A 27,427-nucleotide genomic window follows, 5' to 3' on the forward strand; every position below is an offset into this window, starting at 1 on the left:
GGATTCTTAACCACTGTGCCACCAGGGAAGTCCTTTTCTGTAGATTCTTATCAAGCAAAATGCCAGGAGTGCAGTAGCCAGCAGGTAAGGGTTCAGGGTGCAGGGAGGGCTGTAGTCCTGCCCTCTGCACCCCCCATGCCCTCCTGTGAGCCCCACTGTCCCCCCACTCCGCACCCACCCTCCCAGGTCCTCCTCCTGCCCACAGCTATGCATCATCCAGGCCCTCTCCAAGAACCATGGTCAAGGTCGAGCTGAGCTCCGAGGCTCTTCCACCTCCAGCACCGCTTGCCTGTGCCTCCACAGGCACTGGAAGGGATGCAAGCCTGAGAAGCAGGAAGCTATTCCAGTCCCAGCTAAACCCGCTGTGGCAGGTCGAGGGCTCGGGTTCCCGTGCACTGATGCTGAGAACCCGGGGAGAAGACAAGAACCACTCATTTCGCAGTGAGGATGTTTATTGAGAATGGCTCATTACAAACAAAATATATGTATAAAATCTCTGTAATGTAAAAGATCCCTTTTGTCCCCAGGTGGCTGGAGTGAACATAGCCAACTGTCCAGCATGGCACCCTGTGTGTGGCCAGGGGGTTGTGGTGCCACGTGCTGTAGGCAGAGTTCCTGCTGTCTGGGCTCTGTCTCCAGCCCCATTTTCATGATTTGTGCAGGAACACGACACAATGTTTGCGTCCTGCCTCCGTGACCCTCCCCAGGAAGGTGGCACCATCCCAGGGGCAGGCGGCTCTTGTGAATCTTCCAGACAGGTGACCTCTAACGTGCACTTGCCCTGAGAAGCCCTCCTCCAAGCCCAGGGATTGAGTGTCTCTGAGGGACAGAGGTGCCGTGACCGCTCCTTGTGGAGGCTGCTGCTCTCCGTGCCAGCCTCACTCACAGGCAGCCATCCTGAAAGCTCCACTTCCTGTTTCCCTTGACGCATCTGTCCTCACCAGTGTTACCCGGACCCCTGCTGAGGACACCCAAACCCAAAGCCACCATGTGTGGTACTCCTGGGCGTGGGACAGCGCTCCCTGGGATCTTGGGCCACCCAGCATTAAGGCAGTGGACACGAGGCCAGTCTGCAGGCAGCACTAGTCTCTGAAACCCAGGGTGGCTGCCCAGCCAACGCCTCTCTCTTGGTCAAGGCCGTCTGGTGTTGAGGAACAATGTGGTTAGGTGGTCTGACAGCCCTTGTCAGCAAAGCCCACCCCTGCCCCTCAGAGCAGCCACGGCTCCCTGGGGGCAGACGCAGAGCATGGCCATGGTCTGCAGTCTGAGGGAGGGGTAGCAGCTGCCCTACATCATGCCTTGGGCACCGGAAGACCGAGATGCAGGGTGCCGCAGCGGTGTGGCTGTTGGGGCATCCCTACCCCACGAGCCAGAGGCAACCCGAGGCGTGGGTGTCCCCAGCCCCTTTGGGAACGATCCATTGTCCTTATTTTTCAGGTGCAGACCCAGGTTCAAGACCCAGCTCCACCACTCTCCTGGGCCAGATTCTGTCCGTATAGTGAGAGGCCCCTTTGAAAGAGAACTTGGGCTGGCTTACCTGCCCCGTGAAGAGAGGTGTCAGTGGTTCCAAAGTACCTACAATCTCACTATTATTGTCTTGAGGTTGAGCCTCACCCCCATAAAGTGAAAACTTAAATCTCAAAAACACCACCCTCCCCCTCTCAAAAAAAAAAAAAAAAAAGAAAACAGCTCTAGTCCATGCTATGGTGCCGTGCTGTGTGATCCTGGGTAGGCAACACCCCTCCTGTCAGACAGAAGAGACCCAAAGTTCTGTGCAAAAGGTCCTGATGTGAACACCAGGGTGGGTGGTGGAGGGTCACAGTCCCCCCCCCCCATCCCCAGCCACTGATCAGCCACGCAGGCCCAGGGCCCCAGCAACCAACCCTGCGAAACTTGGGGCTCCCCGCCCTCAGACGCAAGCCCCGCTGCCTGCCTAGTCAGGAAGCCTCGTGGGTGTGAGCATCTTTGGGGCCCAGGCAGCTATTCCTGGCCCTCGGGGTCAGGCATTGTGAGCACTGCTGGCCAGCAGGAGCCAGGGTCCCACCTGCAGCCCAGGTTTCCACCCCAAGGAGCTGGAGTACCTGGAAGGCCGTAGGGGCCTCAGAGTCCTTTCTGCCTGAGGTCCAGCCCTCCCTAGGGGCCAGAAGCCTTGCAATCAGCTGCAGGAACTGGTCCCACTGGAAGGTGGGAGGGGGCAGCAGCATCCACCAAAGGGCCCAGGGGGATCTGCAGTACTTCCAGGTCCCTGCAAGGCTGGAGCAGTCCCAGCCCCTGGGGCCCAGGCCGGCTACACAGTCTCCAAACAAACAGACAAGCAACATCTCTCTTCAGGGCTCAGTCACCAGGTCTGTGGGGAGACGGGCTCAGGCTTCTCCCTCTGCCCTGGGTCTGGCTCACAGGCAACAAGGGCACCTGTAAGGGTGGATGTCCCCTGAGCACAGCTGGAGTCAGCCTTGGGGTCCTGGGGGAGGCTCCACTCAGATGCTCCGGGGAAGGCCCAGCAACCAGCAGGAGTGCAGGGTAAGTGGCATGACGGCTCAGCGCTGGTGGATTAAGCAGGTGGGACTCAGCCTCCTAGAACTCCCTGGGGTTTGGTCACATGAGCCGGAGCCACAGTTCCACATCTGAGTCCTGGCAGCCCCAGGCCTGGGCCAGGGCCTCCTGAGTGGGCCCAGCTGGGGCAGGGCAGGGTGGGGTCCAAGGGCCTGGGCACACCAGGCTCCTGCTGTCAGCTGTCCAAGTAGACAAAGAGGATGTCCTCATCCGTGCCGTAGCTGGTTCTGGCCTCCTCGAAGTTACTGATGCTGGTGCTGCACATTCCTGCTGGGGCAGGAGGGGCAGGAGGGGCAGAGCAGGGTCAGCAGGTGAGGCGAGCACCTTCCTGACTAGCGCCCAGGGAAGCCACATCCCACATGCCTGGCTGCCCCTCACTGCTCAGGAAGCCCTCCTTGCCTACTGCAGCCTTTGTGAGCTTGTTCTCTGACCTTTCCCCAGCTCAGCAGATGGAGAAAGTGAGGCCCAGAGAGGGGAAGAAACACGCGCGAGGTTGCACGGGACAAGTCTGTGTGAGTCAGGGTGGTCCTTCCCCATCCCCAGGGCCATGGGAGCCCTGGTGGGTTCTGGAGCCAGGGCTGGGGCCAGGGCTGGGCAGACTTCCCTTTCTGACAAGTGTGCTGGCTGTCCTCGGAGAGCTGGCCTGGGGGAGATGGAAACTGCGGCCCGTGCAGCTGAGACAGCGGGGTGGGCCCCGGGAGGTGGCAGGGGGCTGGCGCAGTGGGAGGGAGAGAGGGCTGGCCTGTGATGACGGGGGTGTGGAGGCTGGCACAGCCCCAAGTTGTGGCTGGTTTCCTGCATGGCCAGAGGGGTGGCAAGGATGAGGGAGTCCAGGGGGAGCAGGGGCTCTGGGGAGAAGGCACTGAGGTAGGTCTTGGCCACACCAGGTTGAATGGGAGGAGTCATGGGGGCCAGGGGCCGCCCTGCCCACTGTTCCCACCTGCCACACTTACGGTCGGCATAGGCCGGGTTGTTGTAGAAGATGCAGCCAGTGGCCCGGTTGTAGCCGCGCAGCACGATGAAATGGCCCTGGTAGTCGGGGGTGCGGCAAAAGCAGCGGTGGCCACTGGGGGCAAAGCAGCAGTACTTGACAGGGCTGGAGCAGAGGTCGCAGTGCAGCACCCCTGAGTTCACCAGCACGATGGCCACGTGGCCCTGTGCCAGGTGGGCCTGGATGTCCTGCACGCTCACTGTGCTGTGGGCAGGAGGAGGGTCAGCTGGCACCGCTGGGCCCCATTCCCTGTCTCTCAAGTGGACCCCCCCTTGGACCCTGTCCTGTTCTGTGTCACAAAGCTTGGGGACATGGCTCGTGTCTGCCCTGAGCTCCTCGCAGGTGGGAATGTCCTGCTTTGTTACAGTGGCCCAGGCTCAGATGGGGGCCAAGCATGGGACCAGGGTTGGAGGGCTCTGAGTGTGCCCAGACAAGCTGGCCCCATCAGGCCCTTCACAGGGTGACAGTTCAGCTCCAGACAGACCCCCATCAAGGGCCACTGGAGCAGCACCCCACCTCTTGACCTGGTTAGTGAATTCTTTTGTACAAGCACCCCCCGCCTTGGTCTTTTACCCTAAATGATGCGTGATTAATGTAAACTGTTGGTTTAATTTGCTTCCCAAAATCTGAGCCAAGCACGCCTTCACCAGTTTCAAAACCAAATGCTTCTCTGAAAGGGTTATTTTTCTTTTTCTCTAAGGCTCCTCGTGGCAGAAGGGGCTGCCCAGGAAGGACTGGTCAGCAGCATGTCGAGGGGAACCCCCAGTTCAGCCAGCTGCTCCAGACTCTTAGGCACGGCCCCCCTCCAATGCCCCCAGAAGGAAGCAAGTCCAAGTAAGACCCAGAGGGGAGAAGGGCTGCAAGGGTCCTCTATGCCTGGGGCCCCACTATCTTCACGGGGGGATGCTTACCCACTCTGGGCCCTCCGTCCTTACAAGCTCCTCAGGAGTACACATTAGCACCTCATGGCCTGGCCCAACTCCAGCCACGCTGAGTCACAGGACCATCTGGTCTGTTGCCTTGGCCCAGGGAAACATGCCATTTTTCCATTTGGTCTTTGAAATGAAACAGCTGGCTGAGTTGCCAATGGTATGTACTAGAGTGGGATTTCAGCTACCGGGAAAAGCAGGGGCTGGGCTGGAAGGAAAAGAGCAGACTCCATGGGACCCCGGGGGTGCAAGTCCCAGGTTCGAGTCACAGCACGGCTGAGTTGTTGGGGTGGCCGTGGTGGCTCGCACTGTTTTTCCCATCAGTTTCCTCACCTGGAGGACGGGGACAGCCCCAGCTCTCCACTCAACAAGGCAACACCTGTCAAGTGCCACTAAGCACACATCGGCTGCCTCTCCCTCCAACATGTGCTCACGGGGCCCAAGGATGTGTGGAGACATTTTCCCTGTTTCCCAGTGGGCTTTCGTGTGCCTAGGTTACGTTACAATGAAAACAGAAATCTGGGGGGAATGGGAGACCCAAGAGAGGTCCTGGGGGCCCAGCCCAGGTCTGAGCCAGCAGGCCTGGGCGCAGTGCCTACAGGGAGCCCAGGGAAAGAAATGGCTCGCATCTGGGCAAGTCGCTCGCGGGGTCTCCTGAGTCCTGCCCCCACGTGTAGATGAGAAGGGGGAGCCACGTAAGGTCAAGCAGCCCGTGTGGAGATCTGGCAGCCAGGCCTCCCTAGACAGTGTCACCCTGGGCTGTCCCTGTCACCCTCCGTCACCGTGCCAGCATGCTCCCCAGGCCGTCACCCCTTTATTAGGGTCCCTGTGTTCTGTTCTATGCCACCATTCTGTGAGCAGCCCGAGGGCTGGCTGGAGTCTGTCTTGCTCACCTGTCCCTCCATCCCCCACTCAGGATCTACTCCAGGCCAGAGTTTTGTGTATAGTAGGTCATGTAGCCCCACTTGTCCCTATTTTATGGATGGAAAAACTAAGGCCTGGGGGGGGGGCAAGTCAGTCAGTGCCCAGGGCCAGCTGGGTAGGAAACCCCAGTTCTGCCTGACTCCCCAGCCTTTCCTGAGGCCTCCCCGCAACCTGCAAGTCTGTGGGTGAGCAGGTGCACAAGGAAGGGCAGGGGTGGGGTGGACTCACCACTTCTCCACCAGCACCTTGCAGGCCTTGGCTTGTGCGAACAGCTGGTTCACCCGGGTCTCCTCTGTGTCGAAGTGCTTCCTGTAGAAGGACTGAAGAGAGAAGGGCAGTTGGAGAGGCCACTGCCCTCACCCCACTTGGATGAAGTAAACAGCACCTTCTGGAGTTAGCAGAGGAGCCCAGCCTGCAGGACGACAGCACAGGCAGCATGCCTGGGCGGAAAGCTGTGTCTGTCCCGAGCGGGCAGGGCGGCTGGCCGGGAGCACAGGACCACACAGAGAATGCGGAGGATGCTCAGGAGATGGGTGGGCAGCAGGCTCAGGCTGGCCCCCGGAGGAAGGTTAGCCACCCCTGGGCTTGTGTACCCTGATGGGCAGGAGTCTGGAGTAAATGAGCAAATGGGCTGGCTGAGGCCCCTAGATATCTAGCCACCACTCGGCTCAGCCAGTATATGTTAGCAAGGAACAATCTCTGTTTGGTGCAGGGGTCTTAAGGGGGCCAGAGCCCCTGTGGGGGAGGCAGAAAAGACCCTGCTCTTAGGCCCTTTCCTCTGCCTCACGGCCACGCTGACCAAGCCAGATCCGTGAGCCTTCTTCCCCTGGCCTAGAAGGTTCAAAGGAGAGTTAGGTTGACGGGCACTGGCCACCATGCGACAACCCTCTTGCCAGCGATGCCGGTAGCGACTCTGCTCTGCCAAAGTTTGGAGCGTGGGCCGTGAGCCACCCTGCGGGAGGCAGGTGACACCAGCTCCAGCTGTGCAGGGTGGGAAAATGCACTGGGGTATTGGCAAGGGTATGCTGGCATTCTTTTTAAAAAGAAAAATAAAAGAAACGAAAGACAGTATATTGGTTTTTCTTCCAGAACACCAATGACCCAACTTGGAGCCAGCTGTCCCCATGAGAAGGAAGAAAATCGGCGAATGATGGCGGAGGAGGACAGTGTGTGCTCTGAGGCCTGGCCCGGCTCATGCTGGGACACAGGGAAGGACACAGGAAGGTCACCCGGACGCTCCTCTGTGCATCGTCAGGTGCTGTCGAAGGCAGGTGGTGGGTGTCTGTGGTGGGGGTGTCAGGAGGGACCCGGCTCGCCACTGGGGTCCTCTGAGCAGCTGGACCCAAGGTGATCTGGTCCGACAGCTCACAAGTCCTGCCCATAGCGCATCTGCCTCGGTTCCCCGGTCTCTGCACACCACGTGCTCACCTGGGTGTCCAGGTCTGGACCACACCCTCTTCTGATCACCACACCTGGTGAAGGCCAGTGGCCGGCGCTCACCTGGTTCTTGTAGCCCTTGTCCACGCCCAGGGTCTGGGTGCAGAAGCGATGCCTCACGCCAAAGTGGCGCATCAGGTAGGCCAGGTCGATGGTCCAGATGCTCCTGGTCAGTCGCAGCTCCTGCAGGGCACTTTCGAACTCACTGTCGTCCAGCTGGCCCAGGTAGCTGTGGGCAGATGGGCTGCTGAGGTCAGGGGAGCTGGCCCGGGTCACCCTCTACCCGAGGGCCTGCCAGCCACTGTCTGAGCTCCTGTGCCCCCCGGAAGGCTCTGTCTCTTGTCATAACTCCTACGTCCTGCCCACACACCGCCAGGCACAACCCGAGGCTGCTGGGGGCACTGTGCCGGCCACGGAGTCCAGGGCCTGGATTCTGCGTCTGACCTCTCTTGCTGGCTGTGACTTTGGTCAAGTCTTGCCATCCTCTCTGGCCTCGCCAGCTTCATCTCTAGGACCATCTAAGTGCTTGGACCACATCAGTGGTTTTCTAAGTTTTAGGCACAGAATCCTTTTCTTGAACCCTATCTTGCGTGGAATTCCAGGAGGTAAAATGGGTAAGGGAGAGGCTGCCCTGGGGTTCTAGGCTGCTGCCTGAAAACTCTGACAAGGAGATGGCTATGGTCCCTCCGTGCCCCAGTGGTCAAGGTTCTTGTGATATTCATGCAGCCTCAGCTCAGCGGTCAGCTCCCTAGTGACTCAGTCTCCCAAGAGTCCAAGGCCAGGAGTGGGGAGGACACCGCATCTCAATCATGGGGTCACTCTGTGGGCCAGGCCCGGGCACCTGGGACTTCCTGGCCATTCCAGAGCCCCTGGCATTCTCAGGATGCAGACCTGGAAGGCCTGGTCCACCATTGCTTGCTTTTGCAGGTGGGATGGAGCCTGGATGGAAGCTGGGCCTCCCACAAGCCCCAACAGAGGAGAGCCACGTGGACGATGAATCCCACCCAGGTCTCTCCCTGTGTGCCCCCCCGCAAGAGCAGGTGCTGTGGACTGGGAGGGCTAAGGCCTGCCCACTCACCGCAGAACCATCCTGGAGCAGGCCAGGCCGCAGTCCCAGTGGTAGAGCTGCTGGATAATGGGCACGGGCAGCTGCACAAAGTCCCCTGCATGGAAACACACGGAGGTCACAGACCCTGGTGTAGGGCCCACCACTGCCACTCCCACCATAATCAGCTGCTGCCCAGATCCTGCAGGGGCCGTTCAGGGACCAGTCCACAGCCTTACAAAAGGCCCCTCAATCCATTCTCCTCACCACGGCAGTGATCTCCCCGAAATGCCAGTCAGAGCAGGCCAGCCCTACACAAAACCCTCCAGTGGGCTGGCTCCCATACCTCCCAGGGCAAGGCCTTCATGGCTGCTGCCCCGGCACCCTCTGCTTCCTCGCCTCCCCGCATCCTCACCAGCTAACTCCTGTCCACGGGTGTCACTTCTCCATGACGACCCCTGTCGTGCCTGGCCCCCCACTCCGTGCATTCCCAGCCCCAAAGGCCCCTCTCCAGAGCCCTCTCTGTGGTGGGCGCTCCGAGGAGGCAGGGACAGGGCGGCAGCCGGGAGGCACTCAGCAGATATTCATGTCTGAATTCCTGAGGCCCCTGACTCCACAGCCCCCAGGGCTACAAGGAGGGGACTGTCACGTGTCTGCATGTGGAACGCTACCCTGGGCGGAGCAGAAAGGGCCCGACCTAGGCATTCCGGCATTCCAGCCCCGGCTCTGTCACTGGCCGGCTGTGGGCTAGGCCACTGACTCCCTCATGCTGGACTGAGTCTGGCCATCTCTAAAGTAGGGACTTTGGTCTGATTCAGTTGTTCAATCAACAAATAATTCCCAAGAGCCTATAAGTGCCTGGCATGTGAACCAGAGATGGCTGTGAGTGACACAGACAGGTCCCTGCCCTGGTGGACAGCAAAAACAAGCAGCATAGGAGAAAAACAAGGGGCCAGGATAGGGGAAGCCGGGGGGTGCGCCTTAGATAGGAGAGCCAGGGGGCGCCAGGCAGGGCTGCAGCGGGCAAGCTGGCACGTGGCCTGCAGGACCCTCCTGCCCTGGGATCCTGTGAGTCTGGACAGAGCTTAGAGTCTAAAGAACTGGAAGGATTTCTCTCCGGCTGGGAGCACTCTGTTCACTTAGGACGCCCTTTCAGCCCATGTGGTTTCCCTGCCTCAGGGGTCTCCGGGGGACTCTCCTGAACCCACTACTGGTCTGTGCAGAGCTGCCCTGGCCTCCCCCGCGTGCACCAACCAGGAGGGCCGCCCATGAATCCTGGAGTCTGTCCTGGCCTTTCAACCTGCTGGTCTTGTCCGGGCAGCCTCTTGCCTGGAGTGGGTCCCAAGCTCCTACTCCCCATGTCTAAACACTCCCCGGCTCTCAAGGCCTGGCTCAGATGCCAGCACTTCTGGGGCCTTCCCTGATCCCAGGCTGGCTATGCCCCTTCCCTAATCTGCACTCTGCCAGGCCAGAGTTCATGCTTTGGCTCACAGGAGGAGATCCTCGCATCGAGCTCATCTGTGCCCTGCTGGGCTGTCACGGATTCCCAGGAGGCAGGGACCCGTGACTGCTCCTTTGCTGCACTGTACTGTCCTCTCTCCTCCTATGCCTCACCTGCAGGGCCCTTGGAAGGCAGGATGGCACGGGTGAGTGCAGGTCACCAGCTGGCTGAGTGACACGGCCTCTCGGTGCCTGCTCCTTTCTCACAGACGCCAGCCCGCAGGGTGCTGTGGGCACTTGGGGCAAGAATGTGTGCGAAGCCCTTCACAGGCGCTGCCGTGAGCCCTGACCTCCATCTAGCTGGGGTCTGGCACACTGAGACCAGGCAGGCTCAGGCTTTGCTCCCTCCTTCCCCGACCCCAGGATGCTCTAAAAGGAACCCAGGCCATGACTAGAGGCCTTCTGATATTCCCCTCCACCCACTGTCATGGATTCAGCCCCCAGGGCTCCATCCTGCCTGACTTCTGCCTGTCCTCTGCCCCAATTTCTACCCCCAGCCCCTCTCCTGTTTCTGTACACAGCAGCTGGAGGGATCCCTTCCACAGTCTCCCATTGCTCTTGGAATAACGTTCTTATCTCTTACTAAGGCCTATAGGGCCCACCCCACTCGCTTCACCTTGGCCCTCACCCCAGGACCTTTATATGTGCAGCTCTGGAACTCTCTTACCCTCAGTACTCAAGTCTTCCCCTTTTTGTCATTCAGGTCCCAGCTCAAAGTCTCCTCCCATGAGAGGTGTTTTCTGACTGTACCTTTGGGAGAAGGGGCTCTTCTTCACAGTACTTCCTTGTTTCCTTCACAGTACTTAGCAAAAGTAACAAAAACAAGAAAAATAAAATAAAGCTATCCTGTCTCCCCACTAGGCTTTAAGCTTCCTAAGGGCAGAGAATGTGCTAATCTTGTTCACTGTTATTCCCAGTGCCTAGTGTCTGATGCTTAGTAGTAACTCAAACCTTTGCTGGAAAAAAAAACGAACTTATTAAGCACCACTGTTGTGCCAGGCTCTGGGGACATTACAGGTAACTGAGACCAAGCCCTGCCCTCCAGGTGTTCACATCCTAAAGTAATCCCCCAACGGGCTGAGTGGAGGGAGAAGCCTATGCGGTGTGCTGTCCCCTTGTGGGGGGTGCCTCCCTCTTCAAGAACCCCTCACTGTGGCTTTAAACTGCCTTTTTGTTTTTCTCTACATGGGCTGTTTACTCCCTAGTCTTTGCTCTTGCATATCCCTTAGTCTGAAAGGTGGTCTCCCATCCAAATGTTCTGGTCTCTTTCCCTCCCTGAGGCCCTATATATGGAGGATTGGAGGTGGTGTGTAACTTCCCCACTGGACAGACTGGGAATTCCTCAGTGGCAGGCAGACAACCTTTGCCTCCTCCCAACCCTCAGACCACAGCAGGAACACAAACATGCTTGAATTGCGAATGGAAGGCGTTTTTTTCCAAAAAGGCCTTATCCCTCGAGATACCTAGGCCTATGTGTCACCACAATACTCCCCTTTCCCCCAGGCTTCCAGACTGTGGTCCTCTGTTCACAGCTCCCTCCTTGCTCTGTGGCCTGGGCTCTGACACTAGCTAGCTGGGCCATCTTTAGCCAGGCTTTGACTCTTCCTGTGCCTCCCCTATGCCCAGCTGTAAACGTCGCAGAGGTCGGCGGCTCTCTAGGGCCCTCGGGAACTCTGCTGCCCCTTCTCTTCTTGCCCTGATCTCTAACTCTTTTATCCTTACCCCATCCCCAATGTGGCTAAACGTCCCCACATGGCCATCCCGAATCCTGGCACAAGCAGGTCAGCCAACAGGGACCCAGAGATACTCCTGTGGGGGGTGATAAGAGTAGGCGAGGCCTTCCAAGCCCAAACTGCTGCCAGATGTTGATGCCTGGAGCCAAGGGACTGTCCTACCTGAGAGCTAGGGTCTGCCTGGAAGGTGCTGGCCTGGCTTCAGTTGGCAGCTGTCGCCAAAGAAGGAAGACAGCTCACTGGCCCTGAATACTTAACCCCTCTCGGCCTCAGTCTGCTCATCTGCAAAAGTGCAAATAACATTGGTAACCGACTTTGTCATTATGAGCATTAACGAGGCTCTGCACGTAAACAACTTAGCATAGTGCCTGCCCACAGAAAGCTCCCTGTAAACTTGAGTCACTACTCCGCAGGGGCTCAGGAAAGGCAAGTGTCTGATCCAAGATCACAAGAGTTAGGTAATTAGAGGAGTAGGCAGGCAAATCCCAGGGTAGCCCTGGGCCCTACTCCTTGCTGCAATCACAGTGTCCCACTAATGCCATAGGGTTGGGGTCTCCTGTGCTCCTGATCTCTTCAGTGTGTTGGCACTTCACTTTAGAGTTTACCAGCCCTTTCTCTTTCTCATCAACCCTGTGCCTTAAGCAGAGCAGGAATCACTGCTTTCCCCCTCCCCCACTTAGAAAAGCAAATTGAGGCCCGCGGCACTGAACGGGTCAGTCTGTGTTTCCGCCCCAAAGGAACTCAGGCCACCTGGGCCAGAGGAACTAGAGAGTGAAGAACTATAGCAAGACAAAACGCCGAGTCTGGAAGGCCAGGGGAAGGCCCTCCCCCATTGCTCTGTACTCCCAACCAGTTCCCAGTCCTTCTAGGCCTTAACTACCCGAGGGGACAAGATCTTCCAAGCCCCAGGAGGACTTTTCGCTTCTGGGGAAGGTGCCGCTCCTGCCTCTCAACGGGGACCCTCCCACCATGACCGCAATCAGAGCTGCCTGGGGTCCCAGCCCAGGGAGTATCAGGAAACCCCAACTAACCCGGGCTGGCGGTGGGGTGGCCAAGGCGGAGTGCACACCTGGCCAGGTTTCGCTCAAAGCTCTACAGCCCGGGACGCGGCGGCCGTCGGCCCAAGGTCGCGCGGCCGTACCCTGCCCCGCGCTAGGGCGGGGTCCCCCCTGTTCCCCGGGGTGAGAGCTGAGCCCTCGAGGAGCACTGACCGGGTTCGAGCGGCGGCCCCGCTACCTCCGCCTCCGTCCTCATGACGCGGGCGGCGGGGGGCTCCCATGGCCCCGGCCCGGAGCCGGCTGCAGCTTCGGCTTTGACTGGGGCTGGAGCGGGACCCGTGCGCGCCGGGTTCCTGGGCAGCCACCGCCAGCACCAGCGCGCTGGGGTGAAGGGGAGGCAGCGGCTGGGCCGCCCCCAGCCCCGCCCTGGCCCTTCCAGGCCGCGGCCCGCCCCGCCCCGACTCCTACGCCTCCAGGCCCCCGGGCTCGGGATCTCAGCGCGTCTGGTCGCTAGCGGTCCCGGCTCCCGGGAGCCCCGCCCCTGGCCTCCCGGGCCTCGCACCCCTTCCCCGCCCGGCTCCCCGGAAGCTCCGCCCAGGCCCGGGCGTTCCGCGAACGCGGGCTCCCCAGAGGCTCTTCCCCGGGCAAGCTCCGCCTCTGCCCGGCCAGCTCCTCCGCCAGCCTCGGGCTGAGGCAGAGCGCGGGGCTCCGGGAGACCAAGCCCCACTCCGACCCCCTGGAGGGACGGTCACGGGCCGCCCCCGCTCCGCTCCGTCCCTGTTTCCCTTTCCGTATGGTGGGATACTCGCCTCGCTTAGGGCGCCCCTTACCTGGCGCTGCCGGGTTCTCAAGGTTAGATTGTGAGGGCAGGTCTTGACCCTCGGCCCCACCGCCTGTCGCCCCCGATGCCCGCCTTGCCGTCCAGCCCGTCGCTGGTATGGGGTGCTTGGAAACGCGACCCCCCTCTGCCCTTGCCGGCCCGAGGGTCGATGTTTCCGGCGGCACCTGGGTCCGGTCATCAGCCCTCTCTTCCGGGCCCGGAACTATTGTACCAGAGCCCAAGTTTCCCAGCCGGCGGGGTGAGGAGGAAGCGGAGGCGAGACTGCGCCCGCCACTAGGAAAAGGAAGGGGGCGGGCCCTGCGCGAGGCATCTTGGGAACGCGTGGTATTCTGGGAGCGTGGGAGCCGCCATTCACTCGCTTCACGCCTTCGCAGTCGCAAGAGACACCTCTGCACCAGAAAGGAAGAGGAGACCGGAACCGGTGAGGAGAGGCCGGGGGCGGGCGAGGGTAGGCCGAGGTACCCGCGAGGGGCCGGGGGCTGGAGGAGGACTCGCTGCCGGGAAGCTTTGCGGTGCTCGGGGAGGGAGAAGAGCGGGAAGCTCGGCCACACAAACATGAGCGTCGCCTCACTAGCGCCTGGGAGTGAGTTCGTTAGCTTTTCCCCAAAGTACATGCTCTTCAGTTTCTATACCTTTCCAGGCCAGTGTTTTTTGAATCATCCAGGTAATGGTCTTGAGATCATTTCTGGCTGATTGCCTCCTTTCCCGAAATCCTACCTGGGTGATCCTTTTCAAAGCCCTTTGCATCTCTGCCTCCATCCCCCTTTCAGACACTGGTCCCCTCATGCTTTCTACACTGTACACAACTTTTTATCAAGTTTCCCTGCTTCTAAATCGTGTTCGATTTATCTTGTAAGTGCGGATGCCTTTCCATCGGATAATTCCTATACTGCCGTGGATCCCCCATTGCGTTCAGCATAAAATCCACACTCCTAAGTCTTTCCCAGCCTCTCCTGTTCCTTTTCCTCTCTTGACCACACAAGATGTGCCCATCTTGGAACAGAAAAAGTCCACTGCTTTTCCTTTTTAATTAGGTCAAGTCAGTCTCTTGCCCTGATTATGTTTTTCCTCCAAGATAAGCATTTCCTGCTTTTAGCACATTGTCACTTTGTGAACACTTTGCTGTTTTCTCTTTAGCCTTGATGGTGAAGTAAGTGGAGGGTCAGAGAGCACTTAATGGGTTGAATTAAACGCACAGCCTCTTCTAGATTTGCCTGGATCTTTTGGTCTGTATCTGCACTGCTTAGTGCCCACTGCACTGGGCTCGTGAAACGTGGCTAATGTGACTGAGGGGCTGAATTTTCTATTTTAATTTTATTTCATTTTAATTGAGTTTAATTTCAGTAGCTGCATGCAGACAGTGGCTACTGCCTTGGACAGCTCAGGTCTGTGTCATAGGTTCTCCAAGAGATGTTACCCACAACTGAGGGTTGACAAATATACATGCATTCCAACCTTCTCTTCTCCAACACACAGTATTGGGGAACACATAGTTATTTGATGAAAAGTAAGCGATCTGCAGTGGGAGGGAGATGGGAGGCACTTTTCATTCCCATTAGCTTTCCCTCTAGCCCCCCTATTCCTCCCCACCCACATCTTGCATGTGTTTGCCAGATAGGTCCTTCAAGCTAGGAGTTAAGCTACTTTTTTCTGTAAAAAAAAAAAAAAAATAACAAATGCACCTTTGGCATCTTTGCTAAGTTTTGTGTAGTTTCAGGCCTTGAGGGCATGGTGTTTGCCACATGTCTTCTTGGGCTCTGAAAGGTGAACTAACTGTTGTCTTTTTCACTGTAGAACTCTCTTCCTGCCGAGATGTCTATTGGCGTACCGATTAAAGTCCTACATGAGGCTGAGGGTCACATTGTGACATGTGAGACAAACACTGGTGAGGTGTATCGAGGGAAGCTCATTGAAGCAGAGGACAACATGAACTGCCAGGTATCCTGCTTTGCACTTGAGGCTGTGGGGGAAGCTTGAGCCTGTGCCTTGGAGAACAGAAAGATGGTGGTTGGGGGTCTTTTTGAAGTTCTCATTCAGCAGTTATTTACCAAGTGCCTAATGTGTGCCAGGCACTGCTACAGGTACTGGGGATGTGAGTATAAATAAGAGCCATTCGGAAGCTTGGAATATTTAACTTTGTTCTTTGTGTCTCCCAATCCCATAATCATTTTCTCCCATATTTTGGGGACCTGTTTAAGAAAAGTGACACTACCTTCAAGAGGACCATCGGGTTCGGGGCCACTGTTCATTACCCCCATATGTTTGCATAGTGCTTTGCAGTTAGCAGAATCCTCCGCTCACATATTGTGTTTATTTGCCATTTTTCTTGGGGGAGGCATCTCGTTTGATTGCATTTATAGCAACTACCTTGTGAGGTAAGCAGGTTTGGTGATAGTTTTATCATCCATAAGATAGGAAGAATAGGGGACTTCCCTGGTGGTCCAGTAGTAAAGAATCCGCCTTACAATGCAGGGAACGTGGGTTCAATCCCTGGTCAGGGAACTAAGATACCACGTGCCATGGGGCAACTAAGCCTGAGCGCTACAACTGCTGAGCTCACATGTCTAAACTAGAGCCCGTGTGCCGAAAACTACAGAGCTCACGTGCTCTGGAACCCGCGCACCACAACCAGAGAGAGGAAAGCCGCAACGAAAGATCCCGCATGCCGCAACTAAGACCCAACGCAGCCAGAGATAAATAAAATAAATAAATAATAAACCTTAAAAAAAAAAAAGATAGGAAGAATAAGATTAAAGGACTCATCTACTGATCGTCACTCTGTTAATGTTGGAGCCACTTCTTGATGTGGTGCCCTTCCCGTGGCACAGCGTTGCTTTTTGCTAATAGTCACGTGGATTTGTATGGCATCGCTTTACAAAGTGTGTAACATAATTTCTCCTTAAGAGCTTGGACTTTGGAATCAGATGTGGCTTTGAATTCTGATTGACCTTGGGCATGTTAATCACCTCAGTTTTCTCATCTGTAAAATGAGAACAGAATTAGTTCTGCAAGAGATTGACTGGGAAAGCTAACAATAAAGGGTAAAGGAGAGGGAGCAGGAGAGCTTTCAGTCTGGGGTGCTGGTCTGACACTGGGGAAAGGAGAGGGGAAAGGAAGGAGGGTTGAGTAGGAAGAGCCTTAGACGGTAGTGTATCTCTGAGGAAGTCTCAGCCAGGCAAAGGAAGGTTTCTCATTGGAAGAGCTAGCATGGGGCACAGGTGGCCTGGCGCTATACCCCCACTGTGGTCAGTCATTGGCTGGCAGCTTGACAAGAGAGTGGCTTCAGGGTGAATGCTGTGGTGGATCCCAGTCTGAGCAGTGCACTCCCAAGACTGCCACTGGGGTAACACCCCCACCCCAGGGCTGTTCTGAAGATCAGATGAGTGTGTGTGGCAACTAGCTCAGCGCCTTGCACATTGTAAATGTCAACATATGGTACCTGTTGATATTTTCTAGGTGAGAAAACTGAAGGTCAGAGAGGTGAGGTGACTTACCCAAGGTCATGTTGCAGGACAGGTGTCCTAAGTATCCATTGTTTCACAGGGTTCATTGGTTTATTTGTGATTTCTCTGTAGCTTTGAGCATCCTCTTCCTGCCAGGTTGACCAGCTGGGGGTTCCCTCGTGTTTGGGGAAATAGACATCTGGTGACTGCAGGTTTCTCTCCTCGGTGTTAACACCACAGAGGTGGGTGGGTGGGCTCTCTGCAGGTCTGGTGGAGCCAGGCCTCCTTTGCCTTCGTGAGGTATGGCTGTCATAGGTCCAGTCCTCTGACTGAAGGCATCCTCATCCATTTTAAGGTGCTTCAGTTTGGTGAGTAGAATGCAAGACTAGGATAGGGAATCTTCGTGTGTTTATTCAGCTGTTTATTTGGATAACTTTCTGAGTTTGCAAAGCTTCAGACTTCCCATCTGTAACGTGAAGGTAAGGTGTCTGACCGCGTGACCTTGGTGTTCTCTCTGATGGTAGCCAGTGTGAAGTAAAGCACACAGACCCTGTGATGGATCTGGAATCATTGCAGCCTGCCACCTGGTGTGACTTGTCGTGAGCTTTGGACCTCCCTCACCCTCTGTTCCCTCCTTTCTAAATCAGGGATAAAAATAGCACCTCAGCCTCAGGACTGTAGTGCAGAATAAATGAGCCGTTGCATGTCAGATAGTGGGGGCCTGCCACCTCCTTCCACCTGTGTTAATCTGCTAGGGCTGCCATAACAGAGTCGCATGCTGGGTGGCTTAAACAACAGAAATTTATTCTCAGGGTTCTGGAGGCTAGAAGTTCGAGATCAAGGTGTTGCAAGGTTGTTTCTTCTGAGGGCCGTGAGGGAAGGATCTATTCCAAGCCTCTCTCCTTGGCTTATAGATGGCTGTCTTCTTCCTTTATCTTCACGTGGTCTTCCCTCTGTGTGTGTCCATATCATAATCTCTTCTTATGAGGACATAAGTCATATTGGACTACGGCCCAGTTACCTCTGTAAAGATCCAGTCTTGAAATATAGTCACGTTGGTGGGGGCTAAGACTTCAATATATGAATTTGGGGGGTGGGTACAATTCAGCCTGTTACCCTGCCCATGCCAAGATTCGAGGCCTCACGGTGTATAGCGAAACCTGGCGCATTGGATAGACCCCAGCAGGCTGTGGCGGAGCTGAGCCCGCTGTGGTGAGCACCCAGCACAGTTGACTCACGTGTCCCCGGGGTGGGAGGCCAATGGTGCCTGCTATTCTCCTTTCTTCCTAGTCCCAGTAAGTCTGCCCTTTGGGGATGAGAGTGTCCTCTTGGCTCTCCCTCTGCTTGTTCTTTGCTAGAGGGCAGCTGGAGTTCAGTGTTTGCCATTTGATGTTGGGTTTTAATAACATTTTCTATTATAAAAATGGTGTGGGGGACTTCCCTGGTGGCGCAGTGGTTAGGAATCTGCCTGCCAATGCAGGGGACACGGGTTCAAGCCCTGGTCCGGGAAGATCCCACATGCCGCGGAGCAACTAAGCCCATGTGCCACAACTACTGAGCCTGTGCTCTAGAGCCTGCGAGCCACAACTACTGAGCCCGTGTGCCTAGAGCCCGTGCTCCGCAACAAGAGAAGCCACCACAATGAGAAGCCCATGCCCCGCAACGAGGAGTAGCCCCCTCTCACTGCAACTAGAGAAAGCCCGCATGCAGCAACGAAGACCCAATGCAGCCAAAAAATAAATAAATAAAATTAAAAAAAAAAAAAGTTTTTGAGGAGGACCAAAGTGAATAGTTGTTTTTTCGTGGGAAATTATATGTGATTAAATTTTAAAAAATAGCTGGGCCGGCGGGGGTGGGGGGGAATTTTAAAAAATATTTTTCTTACTTTAAAATGACAATCATGTGTTAAGCTTGTGATCATAAAGCACAGTAAATGTTATTTTTTAAAAAGAGAGTAAGGACCAAATCCAAAATTTCATTATCTTTAAAGTGACGTAATTCCTAGACGTTCTGGTGGGGGAAAAGTGATAGTTAATAGATTCTGCAGAAATGATGCTTTGGGGGCTTTGGCATGATCACCCCATCGGTGACAGGACTGTTTGAACTGTTTTCTTGGCTGTGGCATAATGGTCTGTGGAAAAATCTACCTAGATGTTTCTTCTGAGCTCTTTGAGAGTGGATTGCAGTCATCATACTCCTTTATTGCATAATATGTTGTGTATATATGTGTATGTTTCCTCTTACTGTATCCATAGTACAGTTATTAATTCAGGAACTCCAAGATTGAGTCAGTACTTTAACCTGCAGTGTAACCAGTTTCTACAGGTGCACAGTGTGTCCTTTATGGCCGTGTAGTCCTCTGCCTCATTCCTGGGTTTAGTTGTCAACTCATTTGATGCTTCTTTGGTCTGGGACGGTTCCTCCAAGTTTGCTTTTCACACCATTGATGATTTTGAAGACTAGAGGCCAGTTATTTTGTTAGAATGTCCCTTGATTGGGGTTTCTCTGATGCTTCTTCCTAATTAGATTTGGGTTATGCTTTTATGGGCTGTTATTGTGTGCTTTTGTCTCCTCAGAGGGTCAGTCAGGCCTAAACACCTGTTTGCCCCTTGTTTGCAATGTTAACCTTGATCTTTTGGTTAAGGTGTTATGTGGTCTCTCCACTGTATGTTCCTTTTCCTTTTGTAACTAATGAGAATTTTGTGGGGAGGTTCTTTAAGTGAATACCTTGTGAGCATTCGGTTCCTCATTATTGTTCCATTCCTCAGCCCCTTTTAGCTTCCCGTGAAGATTCTTGCTTGAATCTTTTTACTATTACGGTTGCAAAGAATAATTTTTTTTTCCTCCATCGTTCTTTCTGTATTTATTGGGTCTGCTGCATGGAAGTGCCTTCCCTTACCCCCCATTTATCCATTCATTTACTATCAATATACGCTCATACTGTCAATATGTTTTGTTAAGGGTGTTATAATCCGTTGCTGTCATTGTTTATTTTGATGTTCCAGTTATCCCAGATTTGACCAGTAGGAGCCTCTCAAGCTGACTCCTGTGTCCTTTGGTGTGTCCTGGTCATTTTGGGGGAGCACATCCCTACCTTCTGGTATAAGATGCTTGTTACAGGCTCATCTTTTACCTTCCCTAACCCAGCTCTGGAATCAGCCATTTCTTCAGGAGCCTTGCTTTCTTTTAGGTTGGGAGTAGAATTTAGAAACCAAATTCTAAATTCTACTGGGTGCTGTTAAGTATTTTAAAGTCTTAGTTTAACTTGTCAAACTAGGACCTGTCTCCAAACGGCTGTGTGCTTAATAGTGCCAGAAGGTTCTGTTCATTGCATGCACATTCTGTGCCAGGTACTATGCTGGGGTTTTACACACAATAGGTCCTTGAGTCATCACAGGACTTCTCCGAGGACAAGCTTCCAGATGCCCAGGGTGACCAAGCATGGAAGGAGCCGATCTAAACCCAAGTGTCTGACTCCCAAGTCTGTGAACTTGGCGACAGTCTCTAAAATGAGGCCTAGAGTAAACCTGTTGGATCCCATTGCCTCTGAAAGCATCAAGCCCTCAGTTCTGACTGTCAGATTCCAGACAGGAAAATGAGGATGGTGGGACAGGGAGGGGGTGAACATCTGCTGGCTGCTCGCCGTGTGCCCCGCAGCTGGGATGCTGTGACCGACTATCCTTGGCCACCCGGCACTCTCCATCCCGGCCCCAGACATGTGGGTAATGAGTACAGAGACGGTCTGTACTAAGATCTTCTCTCCCCAAAGTGTCATTGCAGTTGGGCACCTGGCTTATGTCATCTGTGTTTCATTGTGGCTGTTTGGGAGAGTTGAATGGATGGTGTGTTCCTGCCTGACTTTCATTTAAACCGAGTTCACGCAAGTTGCTGCCTTTAGCTCATGATGCGAGTACAGCTCGGGCTTGTTGACAAGCTGTGTACCCGGCAGAGGGATACACGGCACGGCCATTTCTCTGCTGGTGCCGTGGAGAGAGCGCGAGAGCAGCGGCCCGCCTGGTTCCTAGGCTGTAATAGGACTAGTGATGCTGGGCTCTTTCTTGCTTCAGCCCAGGTGGACACGTGCCGTTTGTGAAAGCACTCAGTGTAAGTGTTGTTGATCTTCTGTAACAGCCTCTGTCAGGGATTCTCAGAGAGGGTTGGGGAGGCAGTGACAGAGGAGGGAGTGAGATGTACCAGGATGTGCTGGAGGGGAGGCGGTTTGGCAGCGGCAGAGCAGCCTTAGAGCGTGTTTGATCTTTCTGCCACTGGGCGCTCATGCAGAGGCCGCGGGGGCCAGTTAACACTTGAAGAAAAGAGCAAGTCAGGCTGAGGTGACAACAAGCAGTCAGAAATTGGGGAGCCAGCACACCTCTCTCCCATGTGGGCTTGACCCATTCTGAATAAATTGTAGTCCTTTTCCATGCAGAAGGCTGGTAAAATAAGCTGTTTTATCTGATAAACGTGGTGCCTGTTGAGATTGGCACTGGCAGGTTTGTGTCACGTTCCCGCGCCCGACCTATCCTGGCTGGATTCTCCTCTAAGCCCCCCTCCATCCCCCACCCCCTGTCCCACGGTTCACGCATTCATCTGTCCGAAGTGCCGCCCTAGCCCTGTCCGCCCTGCCTCTGTTCACAAACTTGCACGGCCCCATAGTCTCTGAGGTGGCGACCCTGCCCTCAGTCCCAGTTCCCCTGCTCCATGTCCTGTCTGGTCTTTGTGCGAACTCTCGCCTCACACCTGTCCTGTATTCTGGGCCATTCATGCATGCACTGCCACCCCCACTTCTCAGTCCCTGTCACCCAAGCCAGAGGGGCTCTGTCTCACCTACTCGAGCGTGTTCCCTGGGAGGTCAGGGACCGCATCTGGTGCACGCTCGTAACCCTCATGGCACCTTTGCAGTCCGTGTGCTGGGCAGATGCGGGAGGGGACACAGGGTTTGGACAAGCAATTCTAAGCCATTTCAGTTAGTTTATCATGTGCTGGTGGGAGAGCGAGGATGGCAGAGTTGGGGCTCTGGGGGCCAGTCCAGGCATTTGAATCAGGAGTCCCTGCCTTCTGGCTGTTGGATCTTGGACAAGTGCATTAGTTTTTTTATCTTTAAAAATGGGAAATCTCATACTGTTAGGGCCATCTCTGTGAAGTGCTGAGCACAGTCCCTGGCGCACACAGTAGGCCCTCTGGAGTTCCCCCAGCTTTATTTAGTGATGTGAGTTTCTGCATTTCTGGACTCCCCTCCTTGCCAAGGCTTGTCTCACATACCCTGCTCTCCACTGGTGCTGTTGGCCTTTACTCATGAGCCGGTGGTTCCCTTCCAGATGTCCAACATCACAGTCACATACAGAGATGGCCGAGTGGCACAGCTGGAGCAGGTGTACATCCGTGGCAGCAAGATCCGCTTTCTGATTTTGCCTGACATGCTGAAAAACGCACCCATGTTAAAGAGCATGAAAAATAAAAACCAAGGCTCGGGGGCCGGTCGGGGAAAGGCTGCTATTCTGAAGGCCCAAGGTAGGTGCTCCTCGTGCACTGGTTGTGACATGTGGGTGTGCCGTGTACCTTTTAGAAATGCCCTGTTATTGCTGGGGCATGGGGGTGGACCTGACCTGAGCCATTTCCATACCCACTGCCACCCCTTTTCCCTTCAGTCTTGGGGGATCCAAGTACCCTGCCTTCTCTGTCTGCCTCACCTGATCCCATTCACAGGAGTTATGCAAAATCCAAAGTGGCTCCTTAGAAAGAAGATGGGGACTTAAATGAAAGAGTAGATAAGTCTCCTATAATGACTCTCTAGGAGGCCCTTTGTTTTCAGAAATTCTGGGGTGTCTGGGGGAAGCTTGCCCTGGTCTAGTTTGCTGAGTAGAGGCACTGTGGTATTGATCAGCTGACTCCTAAAGCAATGGGATAATAGTTCCTCTTGAGGCTGGGGATGTCTACTGATACACAACATAAATAAGGGAAATGGGGGGGGGCATCCACTTTCAGATAAGAAGTAAGCAGATTTGAGCCATCTTTACCCATTAAAGGGGGCTGACTTAATTTTCAAAACTTCTTACATTTGAAAATAAGTCCTTCCTTTACCACTTTCCAAAAGTGGGACTAGCCTTTTCCCAGTGACTTGGTCTGACCTCTTTTCTTGGTTAGCCCAACCAGAGTTTTGTATGTGGGTCCTGAAAAGTTCTGCCATGTTGATTAGCTAAGAAAGCAAATGCAGTCGCTAGGAACCGTCTTAGTATTTATTGGTAAAAGGCTTTACAGTGCAGGAAGGTCACTGGCGTCTCTGTCAGTATCTTTAGCTGCAGTACATATGTTGAGTTTAAAGACACAGTAGAGTAACCCTTTAAAATGCCCTCCAGAAAAACTGATCAGAGAATCTCCTTGCCCTTCCTGGAAGAGAGAGAGTTGTGGGGAGATGGGACCAAAGCTCTGGACCTTTGTCCTGGAGAAGGAACGATTTTCAGAAGTTCCAGCTTTGTGCTACAGCTGTTGTTCTCTCTGCTTCCTCAAGGAAGGCTGCCCTCGTTGTCACTGTGTAACGATACCATCTTCTCTAGCAAAGGGAGGAGCCCAGTGGTCGTGCACTAGAAGGCGCTTGGCAGTGAGTCTGCCTCGGCCCGCTGACCTCTGCCTGAGCCACTGTGCCTGCGCCAGCCCCAGGATCTGTAAGAGGAGAGGGGTGAGGCTCCAGTTAGTAGCCAGCAGGATATTTTCACCTGTTCTTCAAAGCCACTGGTTTTCTAGAACCTTTGGGTCACAGAGAACAGCTATCTTTATGTGGGGAGTGGTTTTGGTTTTTTCCCCCCATTCCAAAATATTTCACACCTGCAGAATAGCTCGAAGAATAATAAAACCCCTCACCCAGATTTAATAGATATTAACATTTAACATCTGTTTGTTTCAGAATTTTAAGTGTGAATTAAATGCATCTGTCGTGTTTTATTAGCTCACCCTGGGCCAGCTCTGAGAAGTCATCTTTTCTATGGTTCCCAGACTGGGTCCCCAAACCACCTTTGCCACAAGGCCTTGCCTCTGGTGGGGAACAGTGCTGGGCTGGAAGGCAGGAGTCCAGGGCCTCTCCAGCTCTGATGCCAGGCACCTGCCCCGCCCAGGGTCTCTGTTTCCCCCGTGAAATGTGACGGGGTGAGCGTGGTGCTGGACCGGGTGGCCTTTCAGGCCCCTTCCTGGGCCATGTCCTGGGTCTCTGGCTGCTCTGTGATATGAGTCCTTACTGACCTGGCCTTGTCCTTTCTCTTCCCCACCTTTCTTTCAGTGGCCGCAAGAGGGAGAGGACGTGGAATGGGACGTGGAAACATCTTCCAGAAGCGAAGATAAATTTATCTGTTGGACAGAACTTTGCCCTTATTTTTTTCTTTTAGGTTATCTGGGTCAGGGGGTGCGTGCGTATGTATATGTCCTAGGTTATCTTTTGACATCTTTTTCTTTAGATCTGGGTAAATGTTAAACTAAATAAATGTGGGTTCTTTTCTTTTTGAGACTATAAGGACTGTGTGTTCATTTTGTAGTTTTTTTTGTGTGTGTGTTTGCTTTGGCAGGAGGTTAAACTTTCACACCCTGGGAGATGCCCTGCATTTTTCCAGTTTGAAGTAGCATAGTTACTGATAAGAGCGTAAGCTGCTGTTCCAGGCCAGTTGCTGGTTAAGCCCTTGGAACAACTCCGAGGGTGCACAGATTGCCTCGTTTGTCGGCACGGACATTCATGCAGCACTTTGTTCAGGCAGCCTTTGTGGGCGCACCATCAGTTCAGCTTGAACAACACAACACACGTGGTCATGGTCTGTGAAAAAAACCTAATGCTATGACCTTGTAGCCTGGAAACCCCAGTGACTCAGCATTTAGCAGAAGTAATCCAATATTAAAAGGTAATTCAGGGCTTCCCTGGTGGCACAGTGGTTACGAATCCGCCTGCTAACACAGGGGACACGGGTTCCATCCCTGGTCCAGAAAGATCCCACGTGCCGCGGAGCAACTAAGCCCGTGTGCCACAACTACTGAACCTGTGCTCTAGAGTCCGTGTGCTACAACTACTGAAGTCTGCGTGGCTAGAGCCTGTGCTCTGCAACAAGAGAAGCCACCACAATTAGAAGCTCGTGCACCGCAATGAAGAGAAGCCCCCGCTCGCCGCAACTAAAGAAAGCCTGCGCACAGCAATGAAGACCCAACACAACCAAAACCAAATTAATTAATTTTTAAAAAATGATCCTGATGTGTCAGGACTTTAAAAAAAAAAAAGGTAATTCAGAGAGTCCTAGTGGCTGCTGTACTGGCTTCATAAGCAGTTTTGTGGTGATTCAGGGGACAGGTTCTTGTGCGTTTATCAGAGTATCTCAGCATGGACTGGCACAGCTGCAGCTCTTAATGCAGCGAAGGTAACTAAAGAGCACGGTGTGCAGTGAATAGCTGACAAAAGCACAGAAATTGGGAAAGCAACCTGGAGAAGTCGGACACTGAAGAGAGGTCTTGCAGGGATTCCGTGAAGGATGAGCTACAGCAAAAACTATTGAGGAAAAGGGATCAATTATCGGCCCTTAGAATGTTGCTCATTGAACAGATGGTACAAGTACTGGAGGGAGAGGAAGAACCTAGATCAGGCAGAGATTTTTTATTTTTATTGGAGTATAATTGCTTTACAGTGTTGTGTTTCTGCTGTAGAACGAAGTGAATAAGCTATATCCCCTCCCTGTTGAGCCTCCCTCCCACCCCCCACCCCCCATCCCACCCCTCTAGGTCATCACAGAGCACCGAGCTGAGCTCCCTGTGCTATACAGCAGGTTCCCACTAGCTATTTTACACATGGTAGTGTATATATGTCAGTGCTACTCTCTCAATTCGCCCCACCCTCTGTGTCCACAAGTCCGTTCTCAATGTCCGCGTCTCTTTTCCTGCCCTGCAAATAGGTTCATCAGTACCATTTTTCTAGATTCCATATGTATGTGTTAATAAACGGTATATTTTTTTTTCTCTTTCTTACTTCACTCTGTATGACAGACTCTAGGTTCATCCACATCACTGTAAATGACCTAATTTCGTTCCTTTTTATGGCTGAGTAATATTCCATTGTATATATGTACCACATCTTCTTTATCCATTCATCTGCTGATGGACATTTAGGTTGCTTCCATGTCATGGCTATTGTAAATAGTGCTGCAGTGAACTTTGGGATACATGTATCCTTTTTAATTATGTTTTTCTCAGGGTATATGCCCAGTAGTGGGATTGCTAGGTCATATGGTAGTGCTATTTTTAGTTTTTTAAGGAACCTCCATACTGTTCTCCATAGTGGCTGTATCAATTTACATTCCCACCAACAGTGCAAGAGGGTTCCCTTTTCTCTACAACCTCTCCAGCATTTATATCTCCAGCATTTATTGTTTATAGATTTTTTTGATGATGGCCATTCTGACCGGTGTGAGGTGATAACCTCATTGTGGTTTTGATTTGCATTTCTCTAATAATTAGTGATGTTGAGCATCTTTTCATGTGTTGGCCATCTGTATCAAGTAGAGATTTTCTAGTAAGCTTTGTCTTGTGGTCATGACACAACCACATGGTGACAGACCTTGTATCATTCCTGTAATAACTCGAGGAGAGTGAGCATCATTGGGTCTGTCAGCTAACAAGACCGTTCCGCCCAAGAGCAGCCCCTGTGTTGTGTCTCTTCCTCCCCCACCCCCAGCTCCTCTGATACATTTGGATGCAGTGTGGCCAGTGGCTCCACAAGCAGTGCTGCTCCAGTGGAGGGTTTCCTGCACATGGGGTGGTTTCCAGTGAACTCACTGTGGAAGGGAGTTAGTTTGTTTTAGATGTGACAAAGAGTTAACTTGTTCTGATACGAAAAGAAACATGCACATTGAGTTACATATAGAGTGGGTTTCTTTCAGGTAGAAGTTATGATACCCATAGTGCCCTGTCTGGAATACCCTCCCCCTTCCCCTTGATTTAGACATTGATTTATTGGCTTCTTAATTGAGCCTCCTGAATTAGTAATATAGTGAGTTAGAGCAGCGGTTTCCACATCAGCTAGAGATCTTGTTAGAAGTGAAGGTTCCACAGCACCAGCCCTAGAGGTGCCTATTACTTGGTCTGGAATTGGAGCCCAGGAATCTGCATTTTAAACCATGCCCTTGCCGCCACGGCTCCATGATTCTCATTCGGTATATCCAAGGCCACATTTTGACCCTGGTGTGGAGTGTGTTATTTTATGTAAGCGCTACATTTTTTAATTTTAATTTTAATTTTTGGCTGCACCACACGGCTTGTGTGATCTCAGTTCCCTGACAGGGATTGAACCCGGACTCTCAGCAGCTGAGTCCCAAACTGGACTGCCAGGGAATTCCCTGGAAATTTTATAAAACAATAAAGAAGATTAACCTAAAACATAGAGCTTTATAAACAGTTTTATATCCTGCACTTGAGAAAAAAATCAGTTACATTGAAAGAGCAAATAGTTCTGAGAGGCTTATTATGAAAAACAGCAGCCCTCCTGCCCTGTCTGACCCTCTCCCCCATTTCCTCTGCTTCTGGGGAGTCCCTTTCAACTCTTGGCTGGTTGTTTGTATTTGCCTCCATGTCTCAATTTAAACCTGTTTGTATGGCTACTCCTTGATGTTTCGTTTTAGGCATTTATCTTTCAGCTTCTCCTTCCTCCTGCCCACCATGTGTGGACTCCCCATCGCCCACCTCCCTGATATTATAATTCTGGTTAGATCATATTCAGTGTTTATGTTATTAGGGCTGGGTATTTAAATCACAGCTGAGCCAGGTGGTAGACTCGATTACTTTCCTGCAGAACTTTCTTTTTCCTAGAATTAATTCGCTTACATTCTTATTGGCTTAATTTTCTGTCAACTTGTCACTGGTTTAACCTCAGACTTCTCTATAGACATTAATACATCATCTATTTGATCAGTTTCTTCTTGATTGGCCCCACTCTGGACTGGCTTTCCTTTGTGCCTAAGGTATTTCCGTTATCATGGGCTTTCCTCTGTTGAATCTCCTGTTGTTTGTGTAACCTCTTC

At 53.3% G+C, this 27,427-nt stretch overlaps 2 protein-coding genes across 5 annotated transcripts; one reads left to right on the forward strand and one right to left on the reverse strand.

The window, feature by feature from the left end:
- Positions 1 to 234: 234 nt before the first annotated feature.
- On the reverse strand, positions 235 to 12,659 carry GUCD1 (guanylyl cyclase domain containing 1). 4 transcript variants are annotated; one of them, XM_036874958.1, is made up of 7 exons: positions 12,324 to 12,648; positions 10,047 to 10,181; positions 7,913 to 7,997; positions 6,898 to 7,063; positions 5,626 to 5,717; positions 3,507 to 3,748; positions 237 to 2,820 (listed from the first exon to the last, which is right to left on the reverse strand). In XM_036874958.1, the coding sequence occupies exons 3-7, from the start codon at positions 7,921 to 7,923 to the stop codon at positions 2,729 to 2,731; spliced, it is 603 nt and encodes a 200-aa protein (XP_036730853.1). In that variant the 5' UTR covers positions 7,924 to 7,997; positions 10,047 to 10,181; positions 12,324 to 12,648; the 3' UTR covers positions 237 to 2,728. The 4 variants fall into 4 exon arrangements, with proteins under 4 accessions (XP_036730856.1, XP_036730852.1, XP_036730853.1 ...); XM_036874961.1 differs by lacking the exon at positions 10,047 to 10,181 and having other exon boundaries at positions 235 to 2,820; positions 3,507 to 3,619; positions 12,324 to 12,659; XM_036874957.1 differs by lacking the exon at positions 10,047 to 10,181 and having other exon boundaries at positions 236 to 2,820; positions 12,324 to 12,651.
- Positions 12,660 to 12,852: 193 nt separating this feature from the next.
- Positions 12,853 to 23,892, forward strand: SNRPD3 (small nuclear ribonucleoprotein D3 polypeptide). Its single transcript, XM_036874962.1, has 4 exons — positions 12,853 to 13,372; positions 14,746 to 14,889; positions 21,710 to 21,902; positions 23,662 to 23,892. Exons 2-4 carry the CDS (start codon positions 14,764 to 14,766, stop codon positions 23,721 to 23,723), a joined length of 381 nt encoding a protein of 126 aa, XP_036730857.1. The 5' UTR covers positions 12,853 to 13,372; positions 14,746 to 14,763; the 3' UTR covers positions 23,724 to 23,892.
- Positions 23,893 to 27,427: the final 3,535 nt, after the last annotated feature.

Source organism: Balaenoptera musculus, chromosome 14 (genome assembly GCF_009873245.2).
Source record: "Balaenoptera musculus isolate JJ_BM4_2016_0621 chromosome 14, mBalMus1.pri.v3, whole genome shotgun sequence".
In the NCBI taxonomy this organism is placed as follows: domain Eukaryota; kingdom Metazoa; phylum Chordata; class Mammalia; order Artiodactyla; family Balaenopteridae; genus Balaenoptera; species Balaenoptera musculus.

Excerpts from the sequence above, each read along its gene's own strand:
- GUCD1 (XM_036874957.1), bottom strand. The coding sequence starts at position 12,366 with ATGAGGACGGAGGCGGAGGTAGCGGGGCCGCCGCTCGAACCCG. Across the intron at positions 7,064-7,912 it reads TGCTCCAGGATGGTTCTGCG|CTACCTGGGCCAGCTGGACG; the intron begins GTGAGTGGGCAG and ends ATCTGCCCACAG. Across the intron at positions 3,749-5,625 it reads AAGGTGCTGGTGGAGAAGTG|CACAGTGAGCGTGCAGGACA; the intron begins GTGAGTCCACCC and ends TCCTGCCCACAG.
- SNRPD3 (XM_036874962.1), top strand. The coding sequence starts at position 14,764 with ATGTCTATTGGCGTACCGATTAAAGTCCTACATGAGGCTGAGGGTCAC. Across the intron at positions 14,890-21,709 it reads AGGACAACATGAACTGCCAG|ATGTCCAACATCACAGTCAC; the intron begins GTATCCTGCTTT and ends GTTCCCTTCCAG. Across the intron at positions 21,903-23,661 it reads TGCTATTCTGAAGGCCCAAG|TGGCCGCAAGAGGGAGAGGA; the intron begins GTAGGTGCTCCT and ends CCTTTCTTTCAG.